The following is a 26,146-nucleotide window of genomic DNA, read 5'->3' on the forward strand; positions in this document are numbered from 1 at the left end:
GCGCATCCATGTTTTATTGACTAAGAATTGATGGGAATGAGTTTCCCTCGCACTTCTGCCAAGGCAAAAATAAATAAAATAAAAATATGCAACCTAAAATGGCCGCTTTAAACTAAAATGGCGGACTTCCCGTGTCTTTTTGGGCTCAACTTTTTGAGGATATCCCCCTTAAAAATGGACTTCAAAGTTTGTTTTTTTCCTCATAAGGCCACTTCTATCAAATGTAACCTCTCCTTCACAAACTGAGACCATTAGGGAGGGGTTTTGACATTTTTAAGAAATTTGATTTTTATGACTTTTAGCCTCACATACTACGCAAGCGAATTACTTTCGTTTAAGGACAATTAAGGCATTCGTAATCGAAAATCAGATGTCACACTCTTTAAACAGATGTATGTATGAATCTTCCTTGGTGCACAGGTAAAACTTTTTTTTTTTGGCTGGCTCACATTTAGAAGTAAAATGCTGGGTGGCGTTAGCCTTGTGCGGTTATGTAAAAGTGCACCAGCAGGGATTTACGCCTCATTGGCTCTCATTATGAAAATGTGATATTGCGCTGGAAAGCCTCAGGGCTCCTCTGCGGTGGATTAGAGAGGTGGCGCCGAGCACAGCTGGCAGATACAACCCAAGAGCCACCCAACCCCATACACTCACTCTCCCTCATTTCTCTTATTTTATGCTATACAAGACAATATCCAACTTCTGTCCAAACGTTATTGTTACCGTTATATGAGGGTCAGTAAGTGAGTTGAAAAACGATGCCGGGAACTTCCCTGTCTGGCCTTATTGCAAACGCACAGCAATTTTATGTGATGTCGGTGTACATTGTATTACGTATCGCGTTGTTTGCACTCAAAATAATTCATCGTTCTTTAAACGGGGTTTCTGGAAAGGTCGCTTTCTATTGTTTTTAATCAACTTCAATGAGCCCAAAGCAGCATCAGTGGAAATGGTTTGCACAAATGGCGCCAAACTAATCACAATTTGTTTAGCTTAATTCACTTTGGAAGTCAGGCGATTGCTCCCCGGGTTGCCTTCCAATGTCTGATTTTGGTTCTGGACGCTTTGCTTTATGTCTTGGAACACAGATGGTGCACTTTTTTTGAGTTTGTGGTTTGAGTTGAACCCCAAATTCTACTGTCAGCTTATCGACATTGCTGATTTTCTATTTTTAAATAGACAAAGTACCAACGGTCAGTCATTCACTTCCAAGGAATCATTTGTTTGCTTACTGACAACTATGCTTATCGGTTCCACTTAAAAAAAACAAAAAAACAAAAAAAATTAAATACCAGCACTTTGGCCGGGACTTAGTTGCTCGGCCCCTTCGAGGCAAATTGGTGTGAACATATCGGTTGACGTAATACACCGACGTAGTATACTATCGGCCGTCATAAAATACATCGTTGCAAGATAATGTTGTTGTAACAAACATTTCGTCTGATGCTAAACATTGTCATTATGTATGTAATTCTAATATAAACCAGTAATGTCACTCGTCATATCATCCACCATGTTTATATTCATTGTCATCATATACATGGTCGTAATTTATCCGGTTGTAATCTAACATACACCGTTGGATCATATAGGCCAGTGTATATATATATTTTTTCATCCTACTGGATCAGGACCAACTGTACACGTGAATTGGCATCGACTCTGCTTGCAGTGCTAGTGCATCTACTATGTGTCAGCAGTGTGTTCATATTAATGGCACCATATGTGCTTTCTGCTGAGTGAGGCCTACACTTAAACACACACACACACACTATATATATATATATAGGACCAACTGTACACGTGAATATATATATATATATATATATATATATACATATATATATATATATATATATATATATATATATATAGGCGGCCCGGTAGTCCAGTGGTTAGCACGTCGACTTCACAGTGCAGAGGTACCGGGTTCGATTCCAGCTCCGGCCTCCCTGTGTGGAGTTTGCATGTTCTCCCCGGGCCTGCGTGGGTTTTCTCCGGGTACTCCGGTTTCCTCCCACATTCCAAAAACGTGCGTGGCAGGCTGATTGAACGCTCTAAATTGTCCCTAGGTGTGAATGTGAGCGTGGATGGTTGTTCGTCTCTGTGTGCCCTGCGATTGGCTGGCAACCGATTCAGGGTGTCCCCCGCCTACTGCCCGAAGACAGCTGGGATAGGCTCCAGCACCCCCCGCGACCCTAGTGAGGATCAAGCGGTTCGGAAAATGGATGGATGGATGGATATATATATATATATATATATATATATATATATAAAATACACACACGTACATAAAAATCCAGACTAAACATCAACATGAAGCTGACCCTAAAGTCAAACAACAGACGCCGCGGATCACGTGGTGTTACCGCGCGATCCGTTGAGCGCTGGCAAGGCCTAGCCAGATGGTGCCGACGGCCCCGAAAGTAAGCTGCAGAGCTACAGCCATCCAGGGAGGGGAAGGGGGAAAAAAAAAAAAGAAAGAAAAAGGCTCATCTGTGTGCTCGTTTTGTCCTTTTCAAATCCAACTACAAAGCACAGCTAACAATCCCATTCAGATTTTGTGCCATGAATAATTCACACTAATGAATAGAGCCAACAATGACATTCTAAAGATTGTGCGACTTGCCTCATCTTCCTCTCTGTGGCTTTGGTCCTTCTGTGGATCTCTGGTCCATGTTAGCAAACAATGACACCGGTTTGATACACGTGAGTGAGTTCATTGAATACAAATGTAGTATTTAACCATCCCGATCACTGAAAGGCTCGTTATACTCTTGGCATCGACAAACACACAAAAAGTTCTTGCTTGATGGAAGACACAAACACACATACTAAAGGTGAAGAAGCAGGAAAAGAGGTAGATAAATCAAAACAAAGTTGTGGAGCATCCTGTGTTAAAACACGCCTTGTCAGTGGTGTGGAGAGCGGATAGCGTCTTTTGTTTTTCTATCCGTCGATGCCCGTGTGTATGTGTTGCGTTCAAAAAAAGCCTCTCCAGCTGTGCCTTTGGGCTAGAAAATGGCTGTCATTTGCAACCGCCACTCAAGGACGGGCGACACATTAGTGCCACGAGGTATCACTCTTGTCTGAGCCAGCGCAGAACCATCAACGAACCATATAGCTGACGACCTTGCGTCGGCGTCAAGCACAAAAATTGAAGAGTCGTCTTTGAAGTGCTTTGAAGCATAAATATCCGACATTTAACATCAAAGTCCACTCTGTGTGTGTTCGTGTGTGTGTGTACATTAGAGACGACACGCAGTTCATTTGCCATCTACCATAAAATTGCCTCACCACTTTAGCCACCTTAAACAACCACATGCCAACACCATCGTTCTTAAGAAGACTCCCTCGAGAATCGTTACTCGTCGAGAGCCTCTTGAAGGGGACATATTACACAAGATTGACTTTTTAATTGCTTGTGTACAAATAGTTGTGGCTCAGGAGTGCCTGCCCACCCATCAAGTGTGAAATTAAACAACTAAGTAAATCTGTTATGTGGCCATTTTCTTGGAGGGGGGGGGGTGAAGTGTCTATGCGCCAAATACACTCAAGAGACCAATGTTTCCCATCCTTGATTGAATCAACGCAGTTTTTACGTTCGAAAAAATCTCACTGCACGCTAACAGACAAAAAAATATATATAAAATCACAAAATGTATATTGCCAGATTTGAATGTAGTCCTCAATGTGGTCCATGGTTCATGCCTTGGAATTTCTTTTGTACTTTTCTGGTGCTGTGAAAGCCCTCTGCGGACCATGACGCGTGTCGGAAGGTGTGACGAGTAAATGTGAGGAAAAGCTTTTGAGAGCAGGCTGAATTATTTTTAAAGTTAAGCAGAGAAACTTTAACTGGTGGCAGGTTTGTTTTTGACTGCCATTTAACGCGAGTGTCAATGGGATTGGTTCATTCTGGCCATAGCTGCATCTTGTACTCTCAAATTTTTGTTTTTCAGTGGAGTTGATTGGAAAAGATTTTAAAACCTTTATCTTGGTCTCATTTATTTTCGTATGACAAACTTAACATTTGAACAGGGCTGTGTAGACATTTTGTTTGCAGTGAGTGTCCTTATTGTGCTAGTTTTGTTTGGTGTGCCATTGAATTTTTCTCCTGTAAAATATGTGCCTCGGTTCTAAAGATCGGAAAACGGTGCTGTACATAAATGTCACAGTTGCCGTTACAGTAGAAAACCAATTGCGTTCCCCAAAGCTCACTACCCACTCCACGTAGTTTTACCGTATGTGTTCAATGTTAAAATCCCCTGCCGTTACAATCGAAAAAAACCAAAGTAATTCCACCAGACTACATAAAAGTCTAAATTACCTGACGCTCCAGGAAGAAAGCTATTTTAGACCAAAATATAGTTTGAGTAGTGTTTTACTCTGCTCACTGACACACAAATGTTAAAGTATAAATTGTTTGAATTTTGATGCATTTTCTCCTGCGATTCCACGATTCCTTGGACTTCCCTCGAGTCTACTTCGCATCTCTGTTTAGCTGTTGACATCGCATCCTGCTTTCCTTCCTGACCGTATCTTCTTTCTGAAGTCCGCGCCCTTACGAGATTGACGTTTTAAAAGCAACTTCAGTCTATTTTGCATATATTCATTTTCACCGCTGGGTTTCTATTTCTTGCTTGATTTGTGCGCTGCGCACTAATGGACTTGGCTGTCGTGCGTGTGTGTGTGTGTGTGTGTTGGTAAGTCTATATGTTGCTGATTTAGACGCGCCTCCGGTAGCTAATATGCCGGCTAATGGCCGAGATAATGATTGGTGCAAATGGGGCTGCCAAACGTTGGCTTTTGGCGACTCAAACGACGCCACATCGATCACTCAACATGATCGCGATGGACGGCTTTTGTAAGAACATGCCAGGGTCGTATGAACACATTCACATACAAAGAAGAGCAACAATGTTAGAAGGGGAAAGGGAGTGATTCAGGCCTTATTTATGACCCTTTTGACCTCCGTCTGAACGTGGAACATTATTTTTATTTCAAGTGGTTTTGTTTCTACTATGTTGATTTACAAGTTTTTCAAGATAAGTAATGTTTTTTGAATGCTTTTTTTTTTTGCATTCACTTGCGAGCAAAACATTTTGACAATGAACTCAATTGAACTCGCTTCTCTTGTAGTACTCAACGGCATATATTCTTTATCCTCTGCGTAAAACAACACTTATTACACTGGTTGACTGAGTGACATTACTTGTAACTTTTACTCAACAACGCAGAGAACTTATGACAAATGGATGAGTCGCGTTTATAAAAACAAGGTTAGCCTCTTCATTGCTTCATGCATATTAACTTAGAATACCCTCACTAAAAATTATTCACTTTAACCTGGAACCAAAAATCCCAAAACATATTTTTAATTCACAAAAATTGAAAAGGAAAAGGTTTTAAAAAAAAATTATGATGATTAGTATTATAAATGATATTAGTTTTAAGCAGGAAAAAAGCATCTGACTCAATTCACCACCCGCCCCCGCCGAAATAAATAAATAAATAAATACATTTAAAATACAATTTAAAAAACACTGCTTTTACATTTTCACTTTTCATATGTTGGTTGCAGAACAAATGTTAGTGGACTTTTGTAAAAGTTGATTTTTTTTTTGTTTGTTTAAATGGCAAACGCAGACATTTTTCCTTAGGAAATGTTCTTGCAGAAAAGCCGAATCAAAGTCAAAATAGCCATGGATTTCATGTCTTTTTTTTAACCACACAAAAAAGCCAAATAAAAAGCGAACAAACTTACCCCCCCCCCCCCCCCCCCCCCAAAATGACAGTTGTGAATGCTTCATGACTGTAAAAACACAACAAGAAGTGAATGCTGGAAGTCTGACAAAACCTCCATTACCGATAATACCTTTTTTATTCGCTTCTGCTACTTCACATGAAATGGGTGCGTGATATAGAAGAAAAAAAAAAGAAAAGAAATGTTCTTGTACCATGTCATTTTCAGGACAGCGCCGTAATGAGAGCGAACAAAGGAACATGACATCGAGCGAGAGCGAGACAGGCGCGTCATGAATATTACACTGATAGCACTGGAGGCAACACAGCTGGGATCAACAAACTGCTAAGCACTGCTGCTCTCACGAGTTGCCTCTGAAAAACATCCCGATAAATCATAATGTTAACATCAGTCATCGATTCGCTGGTCTTCCCATGTCGCGTCATGCAGTCGCAACGGCAAGAATGATGATGATGGGTATCATTACTAAACAAAGTGCAGGACAACGTCGCTAATTTCAAGCAGATGATTGATGTTTAAAAGCTTTTTAAATATATTTTTTTTTTACATGACACATCAAACCTATTAGGAAAATATGAGAAAAATTGCTTCAAATATCTTCATGTAAGTTTTCCCTTCTTTGATCCATAGATTTTATGGTAACTGATTGTCTGGCATTATTGTCGGCAATATTCCGATAATATCTGTCCTATTGTCCAATGAAGAGCCTCGCGTCGGGCCTCGTTTAGCTTAATGAAAAGCTCCCCAAGGGACCGGAATTTAATTGCCCGCTGTTGATTTTGTTGTTGTCTGGAGTGTGTTAACGGCAAATCGAAGCTTGGCAATGGCGCTTGGTTAAGAGCTATCGACAGGAATCTGCTTTGCGATGCTAACTCACGACGCCGAGCTTTTGGGCAACAGAGCGGGAAGAAGCATGACTGAGAAAGAGGGGATTTATTTTATATTTTTTTTTGGGTTGAATTTGAGGACAATAACAGAACAGTGCCAAGAGTCCTCTTCGGACCAAAAGCTGTTGAGTTTGCCTGCATCTTTGACTGAAGATGTTCCACTAGCATCACTGACACTCTCGCGCGAGATATGAGGACAACAAAGTGTGCTACTGTGGAGCTCAAACAGTCTCGAATAATGAAAAAAAAGTCTTTCACCCTCTTCCTGTGACCAGTATGAAAGAGTGTGAGCCTGATCACACCAATTTTTAACACACCTGCTCCCATTTCGCAACTGAGACCTTGTAACACCTACAAGTGTCACAAGGTCTCGGGGAAAGGAAAATTGGCTAATTTCGACAAAATGTAACATTTTCCATTGAGGATGTACTCACTTTTTTTTGCCAATGGTTTGTGTATTTGTCAACACGCTCTTAATTTCATATCATTTGTTCCGTTTTGATGTCTTTGAGTGAAGCACAAGGATTAAAAAAAAATAAAAAATTGCGTGCCATCCCTCCATTAAAAGTCCCATATCATGTGCTTTGACGGTCCCCGTTGTCCCAGCGCAACCTAGCCAGTGTGACGGCCAAGGCCCGTGCTGGGTGAGCAACCGCAACTGACAGCGGAACGGCCGAGGAGCGCCCGGCGAATCCCGGGACGCCCTGCAAAAAGCACTCGCACGCTCTTTTATTTACGCTGGACCGTATTATTAAGCAGCCTTCATGTCGTGTTACCGTAAGGCTCCGTCTGCTCCTCTGCTCTATTTCCCCTTGCAAGTCGATGTGATTTTTTTTTTTTTTTAGCCACTGATTTATGCACCTTTGGAGTTCTTAAATGCTTCCGGTAGGTACTGCCAGTAAGTAAATATGAAAATATGTTTAAAATAAAATGTTGGTTTGAAGCTACTACGTCGAGCATATTTCTTGAGCTTTTCCACTTCGCAACAACGAGGTGCTCTAAAGCGGCCACAAATGGCTGTCAAGTTAAAAAAATAAAATAAAATAAAAATCCTCATCCTTGCTCCGCCGCCTTTCTCCCCGTGACATGCGCACACTCATGGCTGACAACGAGGCGCTCTGAAGCGGCCACGCAAGCGGTTTCAAGTCTGCGTTAAGGTTTCATAGTAGGTCTTCGAGACACGCCTATAGTTTAAAATTGGAGTATTAAAACCTGGATGAAGATTTAAAATGATAGTTTGAAGTCATGGCGGTTTCCGTTGGCATTCTGCCCATGCCAACCTAGCTAATTCATTTCGCGATTAACATTTGAAACCTTAACCCCAGTCTGCAACTCTAATTTGAAATCCTCAGCCTCATTCAAAGATCTAAAACAGGTTCAAAACCTAAACCTTGTCTTTACGCCAGAAGCATCCTGGTCGCTCACGTTGTGATTTAGGGTTCACGCCGCGAGCGGGGGGGGGGGGGGGGGGGACTTCTTTTCCATCCTTTCCGTGCCGATGTTCGAAGCCCGCCTGTATTGCTTTCACTCATCCCGACAGACTCGGCAGTAAACAGGCCGTTGGCCCAATAAAAATGCTTTGGGGGCGAACACGTTAATCTGGATGTTTGGATGTTTTGCCCTTCGGATGCGCTGGCCGTCAAAAATGTCTCTGTCGGTGTCAGCCGCGTGCAGATTCGGATGACAGACGTGACAAACGGGGCAGGCCTTCGCGCCGCACGTTACACTTGCAACAGGAATGGTTTACTTTGCCTTTTTTGAAGATCTCCTTTTCCACTGCTAAAATACGAGGTTAACATTGGAGTTTTTTTTTTGTTTTTTCTTGGAAGCTTGAAAACCCTGACCTCAACCGAAACCCTACCATAATGCTTAATTGAAACACTAGCCCTGTCTCTGAAGCGCAACATGAAGGTCGAACATAAACCAGTGTAAAAATGTGACTGATGCTCGCGGAATGAGAACATGACTGCAAATAAATAAATAAATAAAAATAAAAATCTGCCCTGCATGGTGCGCGCGAAGCGATGCTTGTTAAGCGCACCTGAAGACGAGACGTCGGTCAACCGGTCGTAATTTGCCCGCCGGTTTGGCGCCGTACTGCCTGAACTGTCAGACGGGGCGGTGCGTCCTCTCGGCTTCCGCGCGCTTACTTCTTCATTGTTTACTTTTTTTTTTTCTTTCAGAAGCATGAAGGACAGAAGAGCTGAAGTCTTGTTGGCCGGTTACGCTGATTAAAGCGTGGTGTGAAGTAGCGTTTTTTTTTTTCAAGATAGGTGTACGGTTTGAAATGAGCTGTGTATTTTGACATTTTCGTTTGGTAAAACATTCCAAGGATCTGATCGTGGATCTGCAGCTGAACGTTACAAATCAACTTCAGTGTTGGCTTTGTGCGTGTGTTCGGATTTCAAGTCTTGGTGAGGCTTTCTAACAAGGCTCAAGTTATTTCAAAGTGAACGAATCTTCTTTTTTTTTTTTTTAAATTGTATTTTTTTTAATGCTTAGCATTTGTCCTAAAATGTCCACTTGCGTGGAGCCTCCTTCATGGCCATGATGATTATAACCGAATCCACTCCCTGCTTTTTTATAGCATCTTCTTTTGCTCAAAGGATTTTTCCTTTGACTTTTTCCTCCGTCCTACCGAGTCCCCCCTCCACCCATCCCTCAGTTGCTTTGATCATTTTAAGAAGCGTCCAAAGCCGACAACCTCGCTGAAGAAAACGTCCGCTCTGTGTTCTTGAGACGCCTCTCCGGACTTGTGCCAATAACAATCCGAGAACTCGCCCGTCAACGGGAGCGAGAGGTGGGCAGACTTTTCAGAGAGTGATCGAGTGGGTCAAACTGTGTGTGTGTGTGGGTGTGTGGGTGTGTGGGTGTGTGTGTGGGTGTGGGTGCGTGTGCGTGTGTGGAAAGTGTATGTGTGTGTCTCTGTGAGAGAGAGAGAGAGCAGGAGTGTGAGTGTTAAATTGAGAGACACTGAATATGTGTGTATGCACCTATGTGGGTCGTCGCTTCGTTCCTCGATTAAAATCAATGAATTGCTCAGCCCTATTTCGCAATTTTGCTTTCTTTGACTTGTGTGTGTGTGTATGAGATTAAGAGACATGTGCAGAGGAGGTCCAGATGACGGGATTATTCTCACATTCTCGCATGCTGTCCAAACAATTGTTCCCCTTCTGCTCTGCTTCTGAAAATTGCGCTGCTTGGCCTGGCAGCTAACTGCGCGGGCATCTGTGTGTGCTTGTGTGTGTGTGTGTGTGTGTGTCTATACGGGTCTGAGTGACCTTTCCACACGTGTCTGTGTATTTTCCAGTGTTGTGTGTTGTTTGTGTGAGCGCGTGCGTGTCATGTTATGCCCAAATAGCACCAAAAGCGTGAAGAAGTAAATGTCGTAATGACACGAAAGTGATGACGAAACGATGCTGACCTCATATTTTAGCATTGTTGGAATAAGATCACCACTGGTAATGTCCGACGGTGTGCAATTTCGTTTCCCCCAAGGCCTTTGAAGCCTTGGGGGAGGTCTACTCTATATTCAGAACATCCTAATTAATTTGTACTTCCTGTGCTTTATGTGACGAATAATAAATACCAGCACATGCTGCTGCTAAGTGCGGTCTTGTTCGGCGCTTGAGTCCAGGTAGTAAAAGCGTGAGGCTGCAGGTAATTGATGGCGACGGAGTAAAGTTCATTAGGCTTGTGTGTGCGGGTGGGCCGCGGGTGCGGGTGTGAAGGAATACATTTCATTTCACAGCTCATTAACCTAATGGTGGCTCCACTCCGCTCCGGGCCGCCTACTCGGCTGATGATTTAATTTCCGAGGCGTGAAAGTCCACGTCGGCGGCTTGGTTAACAGCACTCAAGTCCGACGCAAAGCAGGATGCCGGCGCGCGCTGCCCCGCTCGACCAATATTTCACCATTATGCACCTACATCATTAGTCTAAAACTTGTGATGAGGAGTTTACCCGTTGGAAATGCAGTACTGATTACTCTGGAATTTACCCAAACGAGTACCAATGAACCTCGTTTTTTTTGTAGTAAATCCCTTCCAGGAAGTTTGACTAAAACCGAATCATGCGGATTCCAAAGCAATACTTCCATTAGGAAATAGTGTAAATCCCCGTAATCCGATCCAGGCACGCAAAAATATGACCAATAATTTTTTTTTAAGATTAAGATATCCTTTATTTGTCCCACACTGGGGATTTTAGAGATAATACTTGAATTTTGTCATGTTTTTCCCCTTCTTTAACAAATGTCTTGCGCTCTGAACTTTCAGTCATTAAACAAATGGCAAGGGGTAAACCACAATGCAAGTTTATATTCACATCTCAGGGCCAATAAAAAGCTGCTCGGCAACACTCGGACATCAGCAGCGTAAAAGTCAAGCCTTAAAAATAAAAGCCAGTTTTTTTTAACTCGATAAAAATCCATTATTTTAAGACGTTCTTTAGCCTAAATATGAATTACGATGACTTGAATTAAAATTGCACTTGTCCCTGCTACACTCACATGGCTGCTTGCTTTGTCATTGTAAATGTGGCTCGAGCCCAATGACATGAGGAGGGTTTTATCCGTCTGCTGGGGAGAAGCATTAACCTTAAACTGATATTTAAATGTCACCGTGTGTGTGTGTGTGTGTGTGTGTGTGTGTGTGTGTGTGTGTGTGTGTGTGTGTGTGTGTGTGTGTGTGTGTGTGTGTGCGTGGTCCAAGCATAATAGCGAGAACATAATTAGATGTGGCCCGTGCCTTTCCAGCGGCACACATCAGATTATACCATTGTGCACACATGACTAATTCGTGGGGGTCAGTGTTTCCAACAATTAGGCCCAATTATCAAACAACGCCACCTCCACCTTGGCACTTATCCTCTTGTGTCGCCCCCCCCCCCCGCCCCCCCCCATCTCCTACTTCCACTTTCACAGCGTCGTGCTGATAATTGTTGCTCTACGTGTTGTTTTTCCAAGCTGGGACGTGCTGTGTGACAAACAATTGATTTTTTTTACATCTGATATGATTCTTGAGAAGAGCTCGTTCAGTACCCAAGAAGTAGCTTGAGTTTCAGAAAGGTCAGTGACCCCAGGTTGGATATCTCAAAGTCACTTTTCATTTCGAATTGTTTTCCACGAACAAGCAATGTACCACTTTTTTAAGTTTACCTGAGCTTCGCCCAGATGGCGTGCATGCATGTGTGTGCGTACGTGCGTGCGCGTGCATCGTGTTCCCAAATGTGTGTGCTCAGCAACCTGGTCTTCTGCTGGCGGGCACCCAAAGGTTTGACAAATGGGATGTGACCCCCACAGGTGGCACATATTAGCAGCGCTTCCGCGGGGACCTTTGGTGCACAAGCGCGTGCTAACGTGTGTTTATGTTGTGCGCGGTACAGTATTCGGGAAGCACACAACACAATGCAGTTGGGATCTGTACGTTCAAACAGAAGTTTGTTGTAACCATTTCCAGTAAAATGGCCGCCAAATACGATATATAGAATACAATATAAACATTTATTGATGTAAAAACACGTGCACGTAATACAGTATTAACATGTATTACAAATATGTGTGTAAAGGGAGGAAAAAAACAATTTCATTCAGTTCGCCAGTTCAGGATGTGTCATGCCCAGAAGCCGTTTACAATCATTTTAAAATCTGTTGGCCTCAAACTCTGCCATGATTTTTTTATTTTTATTTTTTTTGCCATTAACGGATAATTGTCGAAATCGGCGACTTTGCAAATTCATAGTCTTGGCTGAGCTTCGCCTGGGAGACTCCTTTTTGAAAGTGAGAGACAATTTCAGCCTTCACAGACGGCGCGATTTGCATCCGTTTACGCTTTCAGAACATGTGCGCCGTGCCTCCAGAAGTACAACAATGTACGAGTCGTTCAGTAGCGTTGCTAAGCATTACATTTTGTTTATATAACCAAGATCGCGGCGGCAATTAGCCTCCCACGGGTCATTGTAACGAAGGCCTTTTCACTATTTTGTGGGGGGAAATGCGGTCATTATTATGAAGTTTATGTTATAAAGGTGTACGTTGAAAGCAAAATGGAAAATGGAATGAATTACCTGAAATCGGTGCTTCGAAATGTGGTCCTTTGTAGGGGTGGATACGTAAACTGCGTATGTTGAAAAGAGGTTCGACTGTAGCATTTAAAGTTATTTATTTTATTTTGTTAATCATTTGGGCGGCCCGGTAGTCCAGTGGTTAGCACGTCGGCTTCACAGTGCAGAGGTACCGGGTTCGATTCCAGCTCCGGCCTCCCTGTGTGGAGTTTGCATGTTCTCCCCGGGCCTGCGTGGGTTTTCTCCGGGTGCTCCGGTTTCCTCCCACATTCCAAAAACATGCATGGCAGGCTGATTGGACGCTCTAAATTGTCCCTAGGTGTGAGTGTGGGCGTGAATGGTTGTTCGTCTCTGTGTGCCCTGCGATTGGCTGGAGACGGCTGGGATAGGCTCCAGCACCCCCCGCGACCCTAGTGAGGATCAAGCGGTTCGGAAAATGGATGGATGGATGTTAATCATTTGCCCCTTCGAGAAAATAAATCGATGAGCTTCATCCCGCTGCCAATTAGACCGATAAATCAAGCTAGCCGCTGCGGTGTGGAAGAACACCTGAGATTGACATGCTGAAGGTTACACATGCCCAAGGTTAACTTGACTTGCTCTTTCTTTTTCATCCCTCCGGGGGGGGTTCACCTCACTTGCCCCCCTCCCCCCCGCGTCTCACCTCCCCCTTCCGTTGTCTCCTTCACCGGCGGCGGCGCCCGCTAACATCTGATTGGACAAATCGGACGAGCAGATGCGCTGTCGTTCCCCTTACTGGCTGTCACCGTCCTGTTTATTTCAATTTTATCATTGACAGCGTCCCTTCCGAGGTTACGGGTTGATTGATTGGCGCTGTGACCCCCAACCCCCTCCCCTCCTGGTTGACTGCCTCCCATGTGGCTGTGCATTGCAACACGACATTAGTCGTTATGAGTAAAGCTTAACATTTTTGAAAAATCTTTTTTTTTCCTTCAATATCGCTATTGAGATTTACAAAGTAATCCGCGATTATTCTTTTTTCCCAAGATCCTCTTCCCATGTATTTTTTTAGCAAACACAAACAATAAATTAATCTGTTCCACATCGATATTTTAGTCTCAAAAGTTCGACTGAACAGTTCATAAAAGTTCAGTCAGGCATGGGGAAGCCTTCTTTCCTCATCAAGGTCCATTCGTTTGATTTCCAAGCTCTCCGTCGGTCAATTAAATCTCGAAGAATGCTCCTTTAAGTATGTGAGCTGCTTCAAAACTTTGAGGGCGTTTCTTGAGGAAGGTGACTCATCAATTTCCCTCCTAAATCTTCATTTCTCATCTTTTGAGGCCGGCGGAGCGATGTAATGTGATCATCATCTCAATCAGCGGGGAGCGAAAATAAATGAAATGGGCTTTATGAATTGAATATGAGCAGGGGGGGGTTTGGTGGGGGACTGGCGCCGGGTCAATTATCCGCCGCCGCGCTCCGATTAACAGAAATAATCACTGCAAAGAGCAGGGAAATGGCCAATGACGAAAGTGCGGGTTAAAATCCAAATCTCAGAATTGCTTCTGTTATCGACCATCACATTTTTCTTCTTTCAATCAATGTTTTCCCCCATTGTCGATCCAAAAAATTTGCATTCGTGTCTTGACAAACTAAAAACACTTATTTTTACATTATCCCTCCGAAAAATAGAAGTTTCACTTCATACCCCTTGTTTGTGTGTGTGTGTTTTGCTCAGACAGTGCTAGCCGAGTGTCGGCGTGATGGATCGTCCCTATATTCTCTGCTCCCCGTGTCTCCTCGAGGCGCTGCACTTTCGGAATATAATTGAAAACGCACTTTGCTTCCTCAATTTTCTTTTCCGGACCGCTCGCCCTCCTCCCTATACTTCCCTTGCAACGACGCATACTTGTAGTCATAGTGTGGCATACTCCAGTCATGTTACTTGACTCCAGTCGAACTTAAGTCACCAAGTGCATGGCTCCATGAGCGACTTTGTCTGTGAGGGGCAACCCCCCCCCCAAAAAAAACGTCCCGGGTAGAGAGGGATCGTCATCTGTCTTCATTCATCTCGTCAGCGCTCGTGTTAGTGCTCAATTATCCTGCGGCCGTTTGTCTCCATCGGACTGGAGAGGATTTTCAAGTGGCGAAAACGGGGGGCTGAGTGATTGATGCGAAACACAAGCAGGCATGTGGAAGTAGGGAGAGATTATGGAAGAATTGCTTAATATAGTGGTGCCTTGACATATGCGTTCAATTCATTCTGTCACCGTGCTTGTAACTCCATCCGTCCGTCCATCCATTTTCTCATCCGCTTCTCCTCACGAGGGTCGCCGGCGCGCTGGAGCCTATCCCGGCCGTCTTTGGGCAGTAGGCGGGGAACACCCTGAACCGGTTGCCAGCCAATCGCAGGACACGCACAGACGAACAACCGTTGGCGCTCACACTCACACCTAGGGACAATTTTGAGTGTTCCACAGACTGCTACGCATGTTTTTGGAATGTGGGAGGAAACCAGAGTACCCGGAGAAAACCCACGCCAGCACGGGGAGAACATGCAAACTCCACACAGGGAGGGCAGCAGCCGGAATCGAACCCTGTACCTCTGCACTGTGAGGTGGACGTATTATTTTCTTCATGCAAACATATTAGTCACTCTTCGCAGAGGATAAATAATACCTGTGATTATTTTGATATTATCTGTCTACCTCTGTCGCAGCACTGTTTTTGTTCAAATAGTTGTTGCTGAAAATGGTTATAATACCACCACATGATGCTATTTGCTAGCCTGCGTATGGCCGTTTGCATTGTCTGTTAGCATTAAGCTAAGTTGATTTTCCAAACTGCGGGGTCGTTTTAAATGCACAAAGTGTAAGTCTCTTTGCTTTATGTCTAGTTTGACAGTTAATTTCAACTGGCAGTGGCATGTAAAAGTTTGAGGCCTATTTTTGAAGAACTGTATTCTGCCAAAAACGTTTTCTTTTGCTGCTGCAAATGTTGGCTTTTTAAGTTTTCACGTGAGTTTTCGTGAAGCAATCTCATCTGTTCATGGGAAGAAACCAGAGTCACACCACCGTCTTGCCACGTCCAAAGCGTCTTTGTCGTGTTTCCATCTGAAGTGCTAGTGGCTGTTTACAGAGGTTGCGCTAAGTGGTGAGCAGGTTCATGTTGGAGAAAACGCACCGAGTTACCGTCATGTCCGCTGTTTGACAACTGCGGACGGTGGAGACGGCTCTCTCCCCCCACCCCACCGCCCAGGGAAAGACTCTGTTTCCCCGCGATCAGCAGACCCGATCGCTTTACACGGGCAGCTAGCGTAGATACTGCAGGTGGGCGACCTGCCGCAGTCTGCCACCCGTCATCGTTTTACATTGATTTCCTTTCTGCTGCCAACAGACTTCCCGCGAGCGAGGAAGATGAATAATTCACGGGACGCCGCCGGCTGCATTGGTAAATAAATACTTAACTAATATTGGCCCGCCGCAAACCGCAGGTCTCCGCTTACTGTGATGTCACCCCGCCCGGAGGGCAGACGCTGCGCCGAACATAAATATGACGTGCGTATAAACACCCGGAACTGTGGTTAAATTGCAGCTCGTGGAACTGCACTGCACCCCATTCGGAGCCGTTTCCTTTTCAATAGGATTCTTAGAAAAGAAATATTAAAATATTTGAAAATCTTTAAAAAGGCATGTTTGAAATATGAATTAAATGCATTATAAATGTGAATTAAACCAAGGTTTCCAAGCATTTACACTTGACTTCTGGTGGCAGTTTATTCAATTTGCGTGCAGTATAACAGCAAAATGCTGCTTCACCATGTTTGCTTTGAACTAATTGGATGTATTACTGAAGCATGTTTCATTTTAAGTCAACGTTGAATTGTAGGCTCATCTATTTTGCGTTTATATTTTTACTGTTGTAACTGTTGCATGTGTAACCTTCACCTCCAGAGAAATCAGTGCCTCACCGGTCATGAACCTCATCGCTAGATACTCGTGAAATGAGATCTATCTCAAGGTACCGCCATGGATCAAACCTTGAGCGACTCGCGTCTTATTCTACTCTTGTTTTTTACTTGCATTAAAAAAATGGCACCAAATTAGTCATTCAGACTAATAACAGAGTCTGACCCTGCCCTTGGCTTTGAATAACTGCCACCCAAAAAAATAAAAAATAAATAAATGTAGTGATGCACATTAGCGTGCCAGACAAAAGTTCCACTTCTATTCAGCAGCCCGACATGATAATTGCGGACTGTTCAGGCAGACGGATTGTTGGTGGGGGATAAAAAAGAAAAGAAAAAGAGAGCAAGTTGAATGACGGCGCGCTCATTAGCACCAACATATTGTTCTTGTCTTGTCGTGCCCGACAAGGCGGCCCTGACGGCGGTTGACACGCCTCCATCGTTGTTAGCGTTTGATTTAACGGGCGCGCCATTAACGTGCGTTTGATTGGCAGGGGATGTATGTGCTCACAACGTTGAGCAGGAACTTTGAGCGGACTGTTTTGTGTCTGGCTTTTCTTTGGACATTTTTAGCGACAGCGCTTAGAAAACAACATGGCAGCTTTTTGTACTTAAAGGTCAAACCTTACCATGTTGTAGTAATATCGTGGTGGGTCCACACCACCGTCTTTAGTGTTGAAAAAGAGATCTCTGCTTACATGCACACCCGTCTTTAACCTTGATGCTGGTGTGTGCGTGTGTGTGTGTATTGCCTCGTCTATTATTTACTACTCAGTCTGCTCGTGTAGTATGCGCGCGCGTGTGTGTGTCCATGTCCGTCCATCGAGAGCTTCTCAGTAAACAACAGCGCCGATGACACAAGTGACCCTCACATTAAACCGAACCACTACAACCCCCCCCCCCACCACCCCCATATAAACCTGCCCCCAGCTACCCCACACCACCAGGATCCGATTCCTCTCTCATTTCCAGTCAATTTGTTTCCAGCCCAGCGCACAAAGCAAATGTTACTTCCTCCTGGCTCATTGCCTGTTTGTTTTCTTGCGTTTGGGCTGTCGGTGAGAGCGGGTAGCTGGCTGGTGGCACTTGCAAAAGAGGGCCTTTTTCTGCCTTTTTAAGCATGGAAGGGCATGTTTGAAAAGGCGGGACAGGGGAGTGGGGTTCATCAGATAATATAGCAATACTTACGTGCATATATTCTTTATCCTCCCCCCCCCCACAAAAAACAACTTATTATCGTGACAATTACACAATGCGAGTTTTATAATAACCACATAACCTTAAAGTCCGATAGCATCATGCTAGCATATGAAATGCTATACACAGGCAAACAAGTAGTGGTGGTCTAATAACGCTTTAAGGACTGAATATTTGAATATATTCTTTATCCTCTGTGCAAAAATTGACAACAATGATTGCAGTCTATTTCGGGAGTAGAGGAAAACTTGTCTTGGTTTGTCTGTATGACTAAAGTAGTCTGGCTTCCAAACGTGGGCACGGAACAAATTGAACATGTACCTCAACCTTTTGTAGTTTTGTTTATATTTCCCAAGATGAGCGATCGCTTTTGATAGACTCCTGAAAAATTTGTCCAAAATGGCCATGTCAACCAAAATGGCTGTCTCCCTGTGCTTTTTTAATGTCTGGCAGCGAGGGACTGTATACAACAAAAAGCCTCATTTCTCTTTTTCGTATTTGCTTTATTTAGCAAGGCACGGATGAGCGTCAAGACGTTTAAAATGAAATCAAATCATTTGCCAGCAAGCGGTATGAATTTTGGTTTTGCAGCGAGCTACATATCTTCAACTTGGATATTGCTTTCAGTCCTCGACGATGACGGGCACGTATTGCTGTGGTGGCGGGTACGCGTTCTGTTGTCGGTTCTCCCTGGTTGGAGAAAGAGGAAGACGTTGAGGATTGTTATCATGTCGTGAATGCGCGAACTGAGCATTTTGATGTTGGAATAGGTTCAATCGGCTGAAAATTTTGGAGACCACGTGCGAGATTATCTCCATTCATTTGGAATTTTTACTTCTACGTTCAGTGGCTGCTCACTATTACTCAATTTAGATAAAATGACTGAATCAATGGCGGCATGGAGGAGTGAATCAAAATTGAACATATTTGACCATTTTGTCGGCTTTAATACTCACATCGTGATTCAAAACGCCACCCATGTCACTCACCGCTTCGACTCCACTTTATCTCTACTGGCTGGTTGTCAGCACATTTGTTACAATCAAAAATGTTGAAACCTTTCGTAGTTTTGGCAAAACTGCTTATTTTTCGACCAAAATGATCATTTCTAGTTATGAGTACAGTTTTGATTGCACCGAATGCTTACCAAGCAATCCTCTTTTGCTCACGGACTTGTTCTCGGTGAGCTAAAAAAAAAAAAAAAAAAAAAAAAAAAAAGGAAACAGGAAAAGACAGAGGCATGGAATGATTATATGTATCAAATCATTTCAAGGATAAACGAGGCATTTACCTCTCCATGCCGCATGTCCTGCTCTGAACGCCGCCTTGGCGCCTTTCCACAGATTTCTGAAGAAACACTCGCCAGGCTCGGCCATGAGCACCACGAGCGACAACACCAGGAAGAGCGTGACCAACTTCATCGTCCAGAAAAAAAACAAAACACTAGACAGGAAGTTAAAACAACACATTAGTTAAGTGCAGCCTTTGAATATCAGCTTAGAAATTATGGCCCCCCCCAAAAAAATTTCAATCTATGATTATTTTATAAATTTTCTCTTTACCTTCCGACAGAGCGAAATCACCAAACACAGTCAAGTCGGCGGTGTGATCTTTGAATGCTTCCTTCCGTCGCTTTCATTTCAATGGGCGGACTTTGCTTCTCTGACCATTTCTGGTGAAGCGCAGAATGTCCGGCGAAGATCTCGCACCATCAGGCGTTGATGGTGGTTTTGAGTTCTGCTTGTGGTCGTGTCACAACGTTTATCAAGCGTCAACACATTGATGCTTGGGAACCAAGGAAGGGAAGTGGATTTTCATACCCTGGCCCGTCGTCTTCATGGGACTCAGATCTGTCGGTTAAAAAAAAAAAAAAGTTCAAAATACAGTATATTTAATTAGAAAAATTGCAAAGTACAAGCATTACCATATAAATTAAGAAAAAACAATTAAAGAATTAATGTTTTAACATTAATCTTCACTGTAATGTAACTTTGACAAACCCGGGACATTGGATTAAAAAAAGGTCTTGAACCAAGATAAGCCATTTAAAAAATCGTGTTCTGTTTAAACAAAGAACAAAAGTAAAGCGATCACAAGGAGTTTTGTGATCGATATTTTGTGCGTTTGGAATAAATAATAAATCGACATCATTGTTAAATAGTAGCATGGAAAGCGCAAGCATTTCTGCGTGTGAAAATAAGATAGTTTAAAAAAAATGTAATTAATGGCTTTTTTTTATGCATCTTGTCAAAACCCTCCACAAAGTGGATAATGGATGAGTGTTTTTTTTTTCATTTCATAAAGAAAGAAGGAAAAAAACAACAACAAAAAAACAATGAAGCCATCACAAGTCTTTTCATCTTCAATAATTGTCCAAAAAATGAAAGTTGGCCATTTTAAACAACAGGAGGCTTAAATCACATTGCAAAGAATACCAATTATTACGGATAATATTAAAAACAAATAAAGAAAAAATCTAAACATTTGCTGTGTTCAATGGAATGCCTTTGAATATTTTAATTATATATACAGGTATATATATATATATACACACACACACACACACACACACAAAAAAAAATCCTCGTCCCACCCCTCGGGTGGTGTCCGTCCCTCATTCAGCTCGGGTCCAGGAAGCTTGAGGGTTCTGCGCAGTATCCTTGCTGTTCCCAGCACTGCACATTTCTGGACTGAGATGTCCGATGTTGTTCCCGGGATCTGTTGCAACCACTCATCTAGTTTGGGGGTCACTGCCCCGAATGCTCCGACCACCACAGGCACGACTGTCACCTTTACCTTCCAGGCTCTCTCCATCTCCTCTCTGAGCCCTTGGTATTTCTCAAGTTTCTCGTGCTCCTTCTTTCTGATGTTCCCATCACTTGGGACCGCGACATCCACTACAACGGCTTTCCTCTGCCCTTTTTCTATGATCACGATATCTGGTTGGTTCGCCATTACCATCTTGTCAGTCTGGATCTGGAAGTCCCACAGGATCTTCGCTCTGTCATTCTCCACCACCTTCGGAGGTGTTTCCCATTTTGACCTTGGGGTTTCCAGTCCATACTCCGCACAGATGTTTCGGTAGACTATGCCAGCCACCTGGTTATGGCGTTCCATGTAGGCTTTCCCTGCTAGCATCTTACACCCTGCAGTTATGTGTTGGATCGTCTCAGGTGCCTCTTTGCACAACCTACACCTTGGGTCTTGTCTGGTGTGGTATATCTGGGCCTCAATATATATATATATGTCTGGGCAGACATATATATACATATATATATGAATGTATGAATGTAATAATATACATGAAAATCCATTATAATAAAATAACACTACAACAAAGGAAGAACGCTTTTAATACATTTCTGTAGATTTCTTTTTTAGTGTTGACTTTTATTCCAATCAACATTCTTTTCTCTTAATCAAAAAAAAAAAAATTGAAATTCCTGTTTAATGGCAACATAAGCCCGGTAAAATTGTCTTTATTCATGCAGATTTGCTAACACTGTACTTGTGCATGTCAATTTTTTTTTATCAGACATTATTCTCAAGACTCTCTTCATATCAGACCGAGAATTAAAAAAAAAAATAGAACAAGAGACAGAAGAAATGAAATTGCAGATTTATTTCACATTGCATAAAGCAACACCTCACTTCATTGTGCATTTCAAGCATTTTCTATGGAGCTAAAAAAATACAAACAGCAACACCGCATGCAATGCAAGCAAACAACCTCAGTTCATAGCCTGCTGGTCAGCCACAAATTCCACCGAGCGCTTGTTGAGCTCCTCTTGCTCTTCAAAGCCGCGATTCCTGTGGATCAACCTGCACACGATAGAACCGCACAATTGAAACCCAAATGCTGACAACAATCAAAGAAATACAAATCCTTACCCGTGGATCAGCTTTCCGGCTAAAAAAAAAACAAAAAATAACAAGGACGATTAGAACAGTCACATGGAACCCAAAGACATGAAAATGTGCTATCGTAAATAATCAGAAAAATACCGTGAACTAGGCCGTGAAAAATGAGTCCCAAAAAACACTCTCCGGGCTGTGCCATCAGCACCACGATGACCAGGACCAGGAATGCAGCTGTCCACTTCATCCTACGCCGAACAAAAATTACACTTCAGTTCATGATAAGACACTTTTTTTTTCCAACATGTATTTGCTCACCTTCCCACCAAATGACCAACGTTTCCTGTGCGATCAGGCTGATGAATGAGCGCTGTCGGATGTTCGACTTCTCTTTTGTGTCTGCCAGTCTCCTCGTGATGCCTCTTTTTATACGTACGTTCGATAGTTAGTCAAAGCTGCCAGTGGTGGGACGTAACAGAGTTCTATGCAGCGGCGCCTTGAGATACGAGTGAGCCGAGTTGCAAAGTTTCCCGATACGAGCCGTGAAACTCAAGTAGCTAGCAGTTTAGCATAGTGAGCCATTCTTCAAAAAGAGACGCTTCAAGCTGTTTATTGCCGCTTCCAGTGAAAATTCACTGTCAGACTAAACATAAAATAAAGAGAATCACATGCATATTCAACCAAGTCACATCGCTCTGTCTTAGGAAATTTTGCTAGCTTCATGCTAACACAAGTAATGGGAAACACCATAGGCGGGTGGTGCAACACAGGTAGACATATAAAATCACAATTTTCCCGGGCAAAGATAGTGAATGAAATACTTGTATTATGTTGGGTGGTGCAACACATGTAGACAGATAATAGAACAATTTTCCCAAGCAATTGTAGTGAATAAAATATTTGTCCAGGATAAGCAGTGTTGAAAATGGATGGATGGATGTTGTTGTTGTTGTTTTTTTCAAACCCTCAAAATTCTGGAGAAGACCGGGATAAATTCCAATATGCGTTTTCCACCCAAAAAAAAAAAAAAACGAGGGTTGCTCCCCCACCCAAAAACAAAACAAAAATGACAAAACAATTAATAATGTAAAAGATATCGTTAAAGTGATTGAATAACAATCTGAGAATTCATAAATCTGCAAATGTCTTCATTATCCTCAGCAAATAATGACTAACCGTCTCTATGTCGTAATATACTGGCACTCGGTGGCCAAGACCCACATAACAGAAGGAGCAGGACAATGTCCAACAAACTGAAGCAAAAAATGTCGCAAAAATGCTTTTTTTCACACTATCTTTCATTTTACCATTATTGTAAATTTGGAATCAACTGCAATATGAAAGACAGTTATTTTTATGGTAATTTTTTTTTCCGCAGGAGACTTTATCATTGGCCTTAGATTATTAGTAGGTTTTTAGATATCCAGATACTTGACGTTTTTCTTGTTTGACAATTGTTTTGCATTTCCTCCCTACATTTGAAAATATTTGTACTTTTTAACACCTTACTTTGTCAAAATAGGCGTATTACTTTTTTCAAACTCTGCCGAATGATTACAAGATTTGAAAAAGACAGTAAAGATTGGATTGGTTTGGATTGGATACAACTTTATTGTCAAATGTGCAAAAGATCACCGTGCTCAAGACCTTTTTGGGGGGTTTTATTAAACAAATAATGTGTGTACGGTAACATTTTGCCATTCATATTCACGAAAACAAGTGAATTATTTTATCTTATCATGAGTTTTTAATCTAAAATAGATCAGCCTCAAGTTTGCGATAAGAAATAAAACACAAATGAATCATATGAAAGGAGGAAAATTGTTTTTTGTGGGTTTTGTTGTTTCGGGGCTGGAATGTTGCGATGCAAAGTCATGTTCTATCTTGGGTTGGCATCTTATCACCTTCCACTTCTCTCGGCGCGAAGAGGAACTTAATGGTGAGAATGTTGTCGAAAAGAAAGAAGTATTTCCTCTTTTGGGCTTAATGAAAGTGCTTCTCCGAGAATCTGAAGCAATATATATGTATTATACTTCAAATATAAATATGGATTTATTTCATGGTTCTCGACCGTGGCACCACATGTCTAATATCTTCTGAACTTGAAAGTTTGAAACAGCTCAGTTGAAATCCACTCGGGCTTTGATGAGTTCTTTTTCGTCTTCTGGCCTTTGTCCGCACTTTGTTTGATTTGTGCCAGAGCGAGACATCGGCGGTCTTTATGTGATCTCGCCCACGATCCCTACAAAGAGGACCGACTCGTCCGGCGGCTTGTTTTGCCGCCGTCTATCGCGACGTCATGCTCAGGTGCCTCGAACTGAATCCCACTGATCTTTTCGATCCCCGGAGTCAGCCAGAAGGGCCTGGAAATTGAAAATAGCCTCAGGAACGAGAATCGCGAGCGAGCGTGTCACCGAGTGGACTCGATGAAACCGAATGGGATACGTCTTTAGTACCGTGTGCAAATTCCCCCTATTTTGCCGCTGTATAAATTGAACCGTCCATTCTAAAACAGGCTTATTTATTTTTTTAGGCCGTATTTGTTCAGTATTGTCAAATCAAAATGCTGACCTGATCTATAGTTTTGTCTTTTCGCCGAAAATCATCTGCCGCCATAATCAACACGGATTGGGTAATAACCGCCAGGGCGTTAAATAACCGACCAGGTAATCTCAAGTCTTTTATCTCTACTTCAGACATCAGTGGCGCCCGTCGCCGTTATCTCCCGACATCACACAAACAATGCAGCTTTTGCTCTCGAGCGGTTTCGGAACAAAGGACGTGCCGAGACCCCGCCGCCGGGCTTTGGGCTAATACTCACTTGAAAGCTCCGATTGGATCCCTCCTTAAGACCTTGCCGAGTGTAAACGCGGGCTCTGGTCCTCGCCTGGATTAGTGACACTGTTCCAACGTGGTTCTCAAAGGCGGAGGAAATCAGTATGCGACATTTGCGCCGCTACCGGTGGACATTTATACGTGTGTCTAATGCTCGGGCCTGCAGAATTCGCATGAGTGTTGTTAGCCGTCAGAAATATCGAGAGTGAAATTGGGTTTTCTGATTTCCGTGGATGAGTGCTCCTCAAATTATTATTTCGCCCAGGCACGCGTTTTACTAAAAGGAAAAAAATCTTACCGCCAAACAAAAATGTGACAATAACGTTTTATTTTTGACATTCAGTTTCGCTCTCATTTTGTGTCGTTTTTTATATCAATTATTTATATCATATTTGCCGATTTTTCTTTCTGTTGTAAAGTTAAGCAAGTTCTGTCTGTAGTTCATGTTTATTTTTGTTTGTGATAGAGTACTAAAAAATAAGTTATGATATTCATTTTCTGTTTTTAAATTGATTGGCCGATTAACCAATTATCGGAATTCTACCCTGCCGAATCCAAATATTTTGAGCCCCGCCTGTTAACGTTTCAACACCAGGTGATGCATTTCAAAGCGTTTGCCTTCGTAACACTGGGCTTCTTTTGTCCTGAAAGGACGTTGCCTTGCCAACTTTTGTCTCATGAATGAAGCTTTCAGTCTTCTGTTGACTTTGAAGAGACACCGCAACAGCAACAACAAAAGGAGAACAAGGAAAAAAAAAATCACACACACGGACACACATACGCGCCTCTAAGTGTAAGTCAGACAATCATTTCTTGGAAATGGGAGGGCTGAAATGAGGCCGGAGGTGTGAGGAATGGATTCACTATAGCGGCAGGAGGCGGGTGAGGGGAATTGGGTAGATTGTTGGTGGTGGGGGAATGCGGGTGGGGGGGTGGACACACAGGCTGCTGGCTCAGGCTTTTAATACACTGCCTCCACACACACACGCTCACGCTCACAACGGCGCTCCACCTCATCATGGCCGCAGAGTCTGAGAGATGAAGAATCCACGAGTGGAAGACGTGTGACTCTCTAATCAACGCTGTTTGCTTGCACCACTTCTACGGCCGCAGTTGTGCATCAAGCAACGCATTGCAGGGCAGCACTGAAATCAGCTCTTGACCAATCTAAAAAAAATAACAAAAAAAAAAATAGATCGGACCAAGGTTGGGCACTACATTCCAGTCACATCCCGGCTCGTACTCTGTGTAAAGCAGCACTTCGGCATTGGCGCGTTCACTGGCGAGTCGACTTCCTAGTTGGCAACGTTCACTCGCTTTTGGTTGGATTTAGATATTTGAAGTTTGACGTCGCGCCGTAGAATGGCAATTTTGAAGTTTCAATTGTTAAGATGGCTTGCAATATTATTCTCACGCTGATGTTGTGTGGTCGGGTTGACTCAATAATCCACGCGGTGACAAAGTCAGTCCTACATGACCGTCGCAGGTGTTTCGATTTTTAGCAACGACTACATCGGGCAGCAGCAAGTTTTTAAAAAAGCCAAATTTGTGTCTGTTTTTCATCACATCACTCCAACTGTTTGGAAAACATCCCGTGTTTCGAAACAAATTTTG

General features: G+C 42.9%; 3 protein-coding genes across 3 annotated transcripts in view; 1 reads left to right on the top strand and 2 right to left on the bottom strand.

The window, feature by feature from the left end:
* LOC147187838 (exostosin-1-like) overlaps positions 1–26,146 on the top strand; it is a 54,325-nt gene that overhangs the window by 6,871 nt on the left and 21,308 nt on the right. The gene's annotated exons all lie outside the window — the stretch shown is intronic.
* Positions 18,322–19,563, bottom strand: LOC147187839 (pteroicidin-alpha-like). Its single transcript, XM_086100454.1, has 4 exons — positions 19,402–19,563; positions 19,131–19,282; positions 18,987–19,026; positions 18,322–18,529 (listed from the first exon to the last, which is right to left on the bottom strand). Exons 2-4 carry the CDS (start codon positions 19,258–19,260, stop codon positions 18,463–18,465), a joined length of 237 nt encoding a protein of 78 aa, XP_085956580.1. The 5' UTR covers positions 19,261–19,282; positions 19,402–19,563; the 3' UTR covers positions 18,322–18,462.
* LOC147187840 (pleurocidin-like peptide WF3) lies at positions 21,447–22,100 on the bottom strand. The gene is made up of 4 exons (XM_086100478.1): positions 22,016–22,100; positions 21,845–21,945; positions 21,731–21,749; positions 21,447–21,661 (listed from the first exon to the last, which is right to left on the bottom strand). The coding sequence occupies exons 2-4, from the start codon at positions 21,942–21,944 to the stop codon at positions 21,571–21,573; spliced, it is 210 nt and encodes a 69-aa protein (XP_085956604.1). The 5' UTR covers position 21,945; positions 22,016–22,100; the 3' UTR covers positions 21,447–21,570.

Source organism: Hippocampus guttulatus, chromosome 20 (genome assembly GCF_054856545.1).
Source record: "Hippocampus guttulatus isolate MCC_2025c chromosome 20, RoL_Hgut_1.0, whole genome shotgun sequence".
NCBI classification, from domain to species: domain Eukaryota; kingdom Metazoa; phylum Chordata; class Actinopteri; order Syngnathiformes; family Syngnathidae; genus Hippocampus; species Hippocampus guttulatus.

Coding starts and splice junctions, on each gene's coding strand:
- LOC147187840 (XM_086100478.1), bottom strand. CDS start 21,944: ATGAAGTGGACAGCTGCATTCCTGGTCCTGGTCATCGTGGTGCTGATG.
- LOC147187839 (XM_086100454.1), bottom strand. CDS start 19,260: ATGAAGTTGGTCACGCTCTTCCTGGTGTTGTCGCTCGTGGTGCTCATG. Junction 19,027..19,130: donor AGGACATGCGGCATGGAGAG/GTAAATGCCTCG, acceptor TTTTTTTTTTAG/CTCACCGAGAACAAGTCCGT. Junction 18,530..18,986: donor GAGCAAAAGAGGATTGCTTG/GTAAGCATTCGG, acceptor TTCTCCAACCAG/GGAGAACCGACAACAGAACG.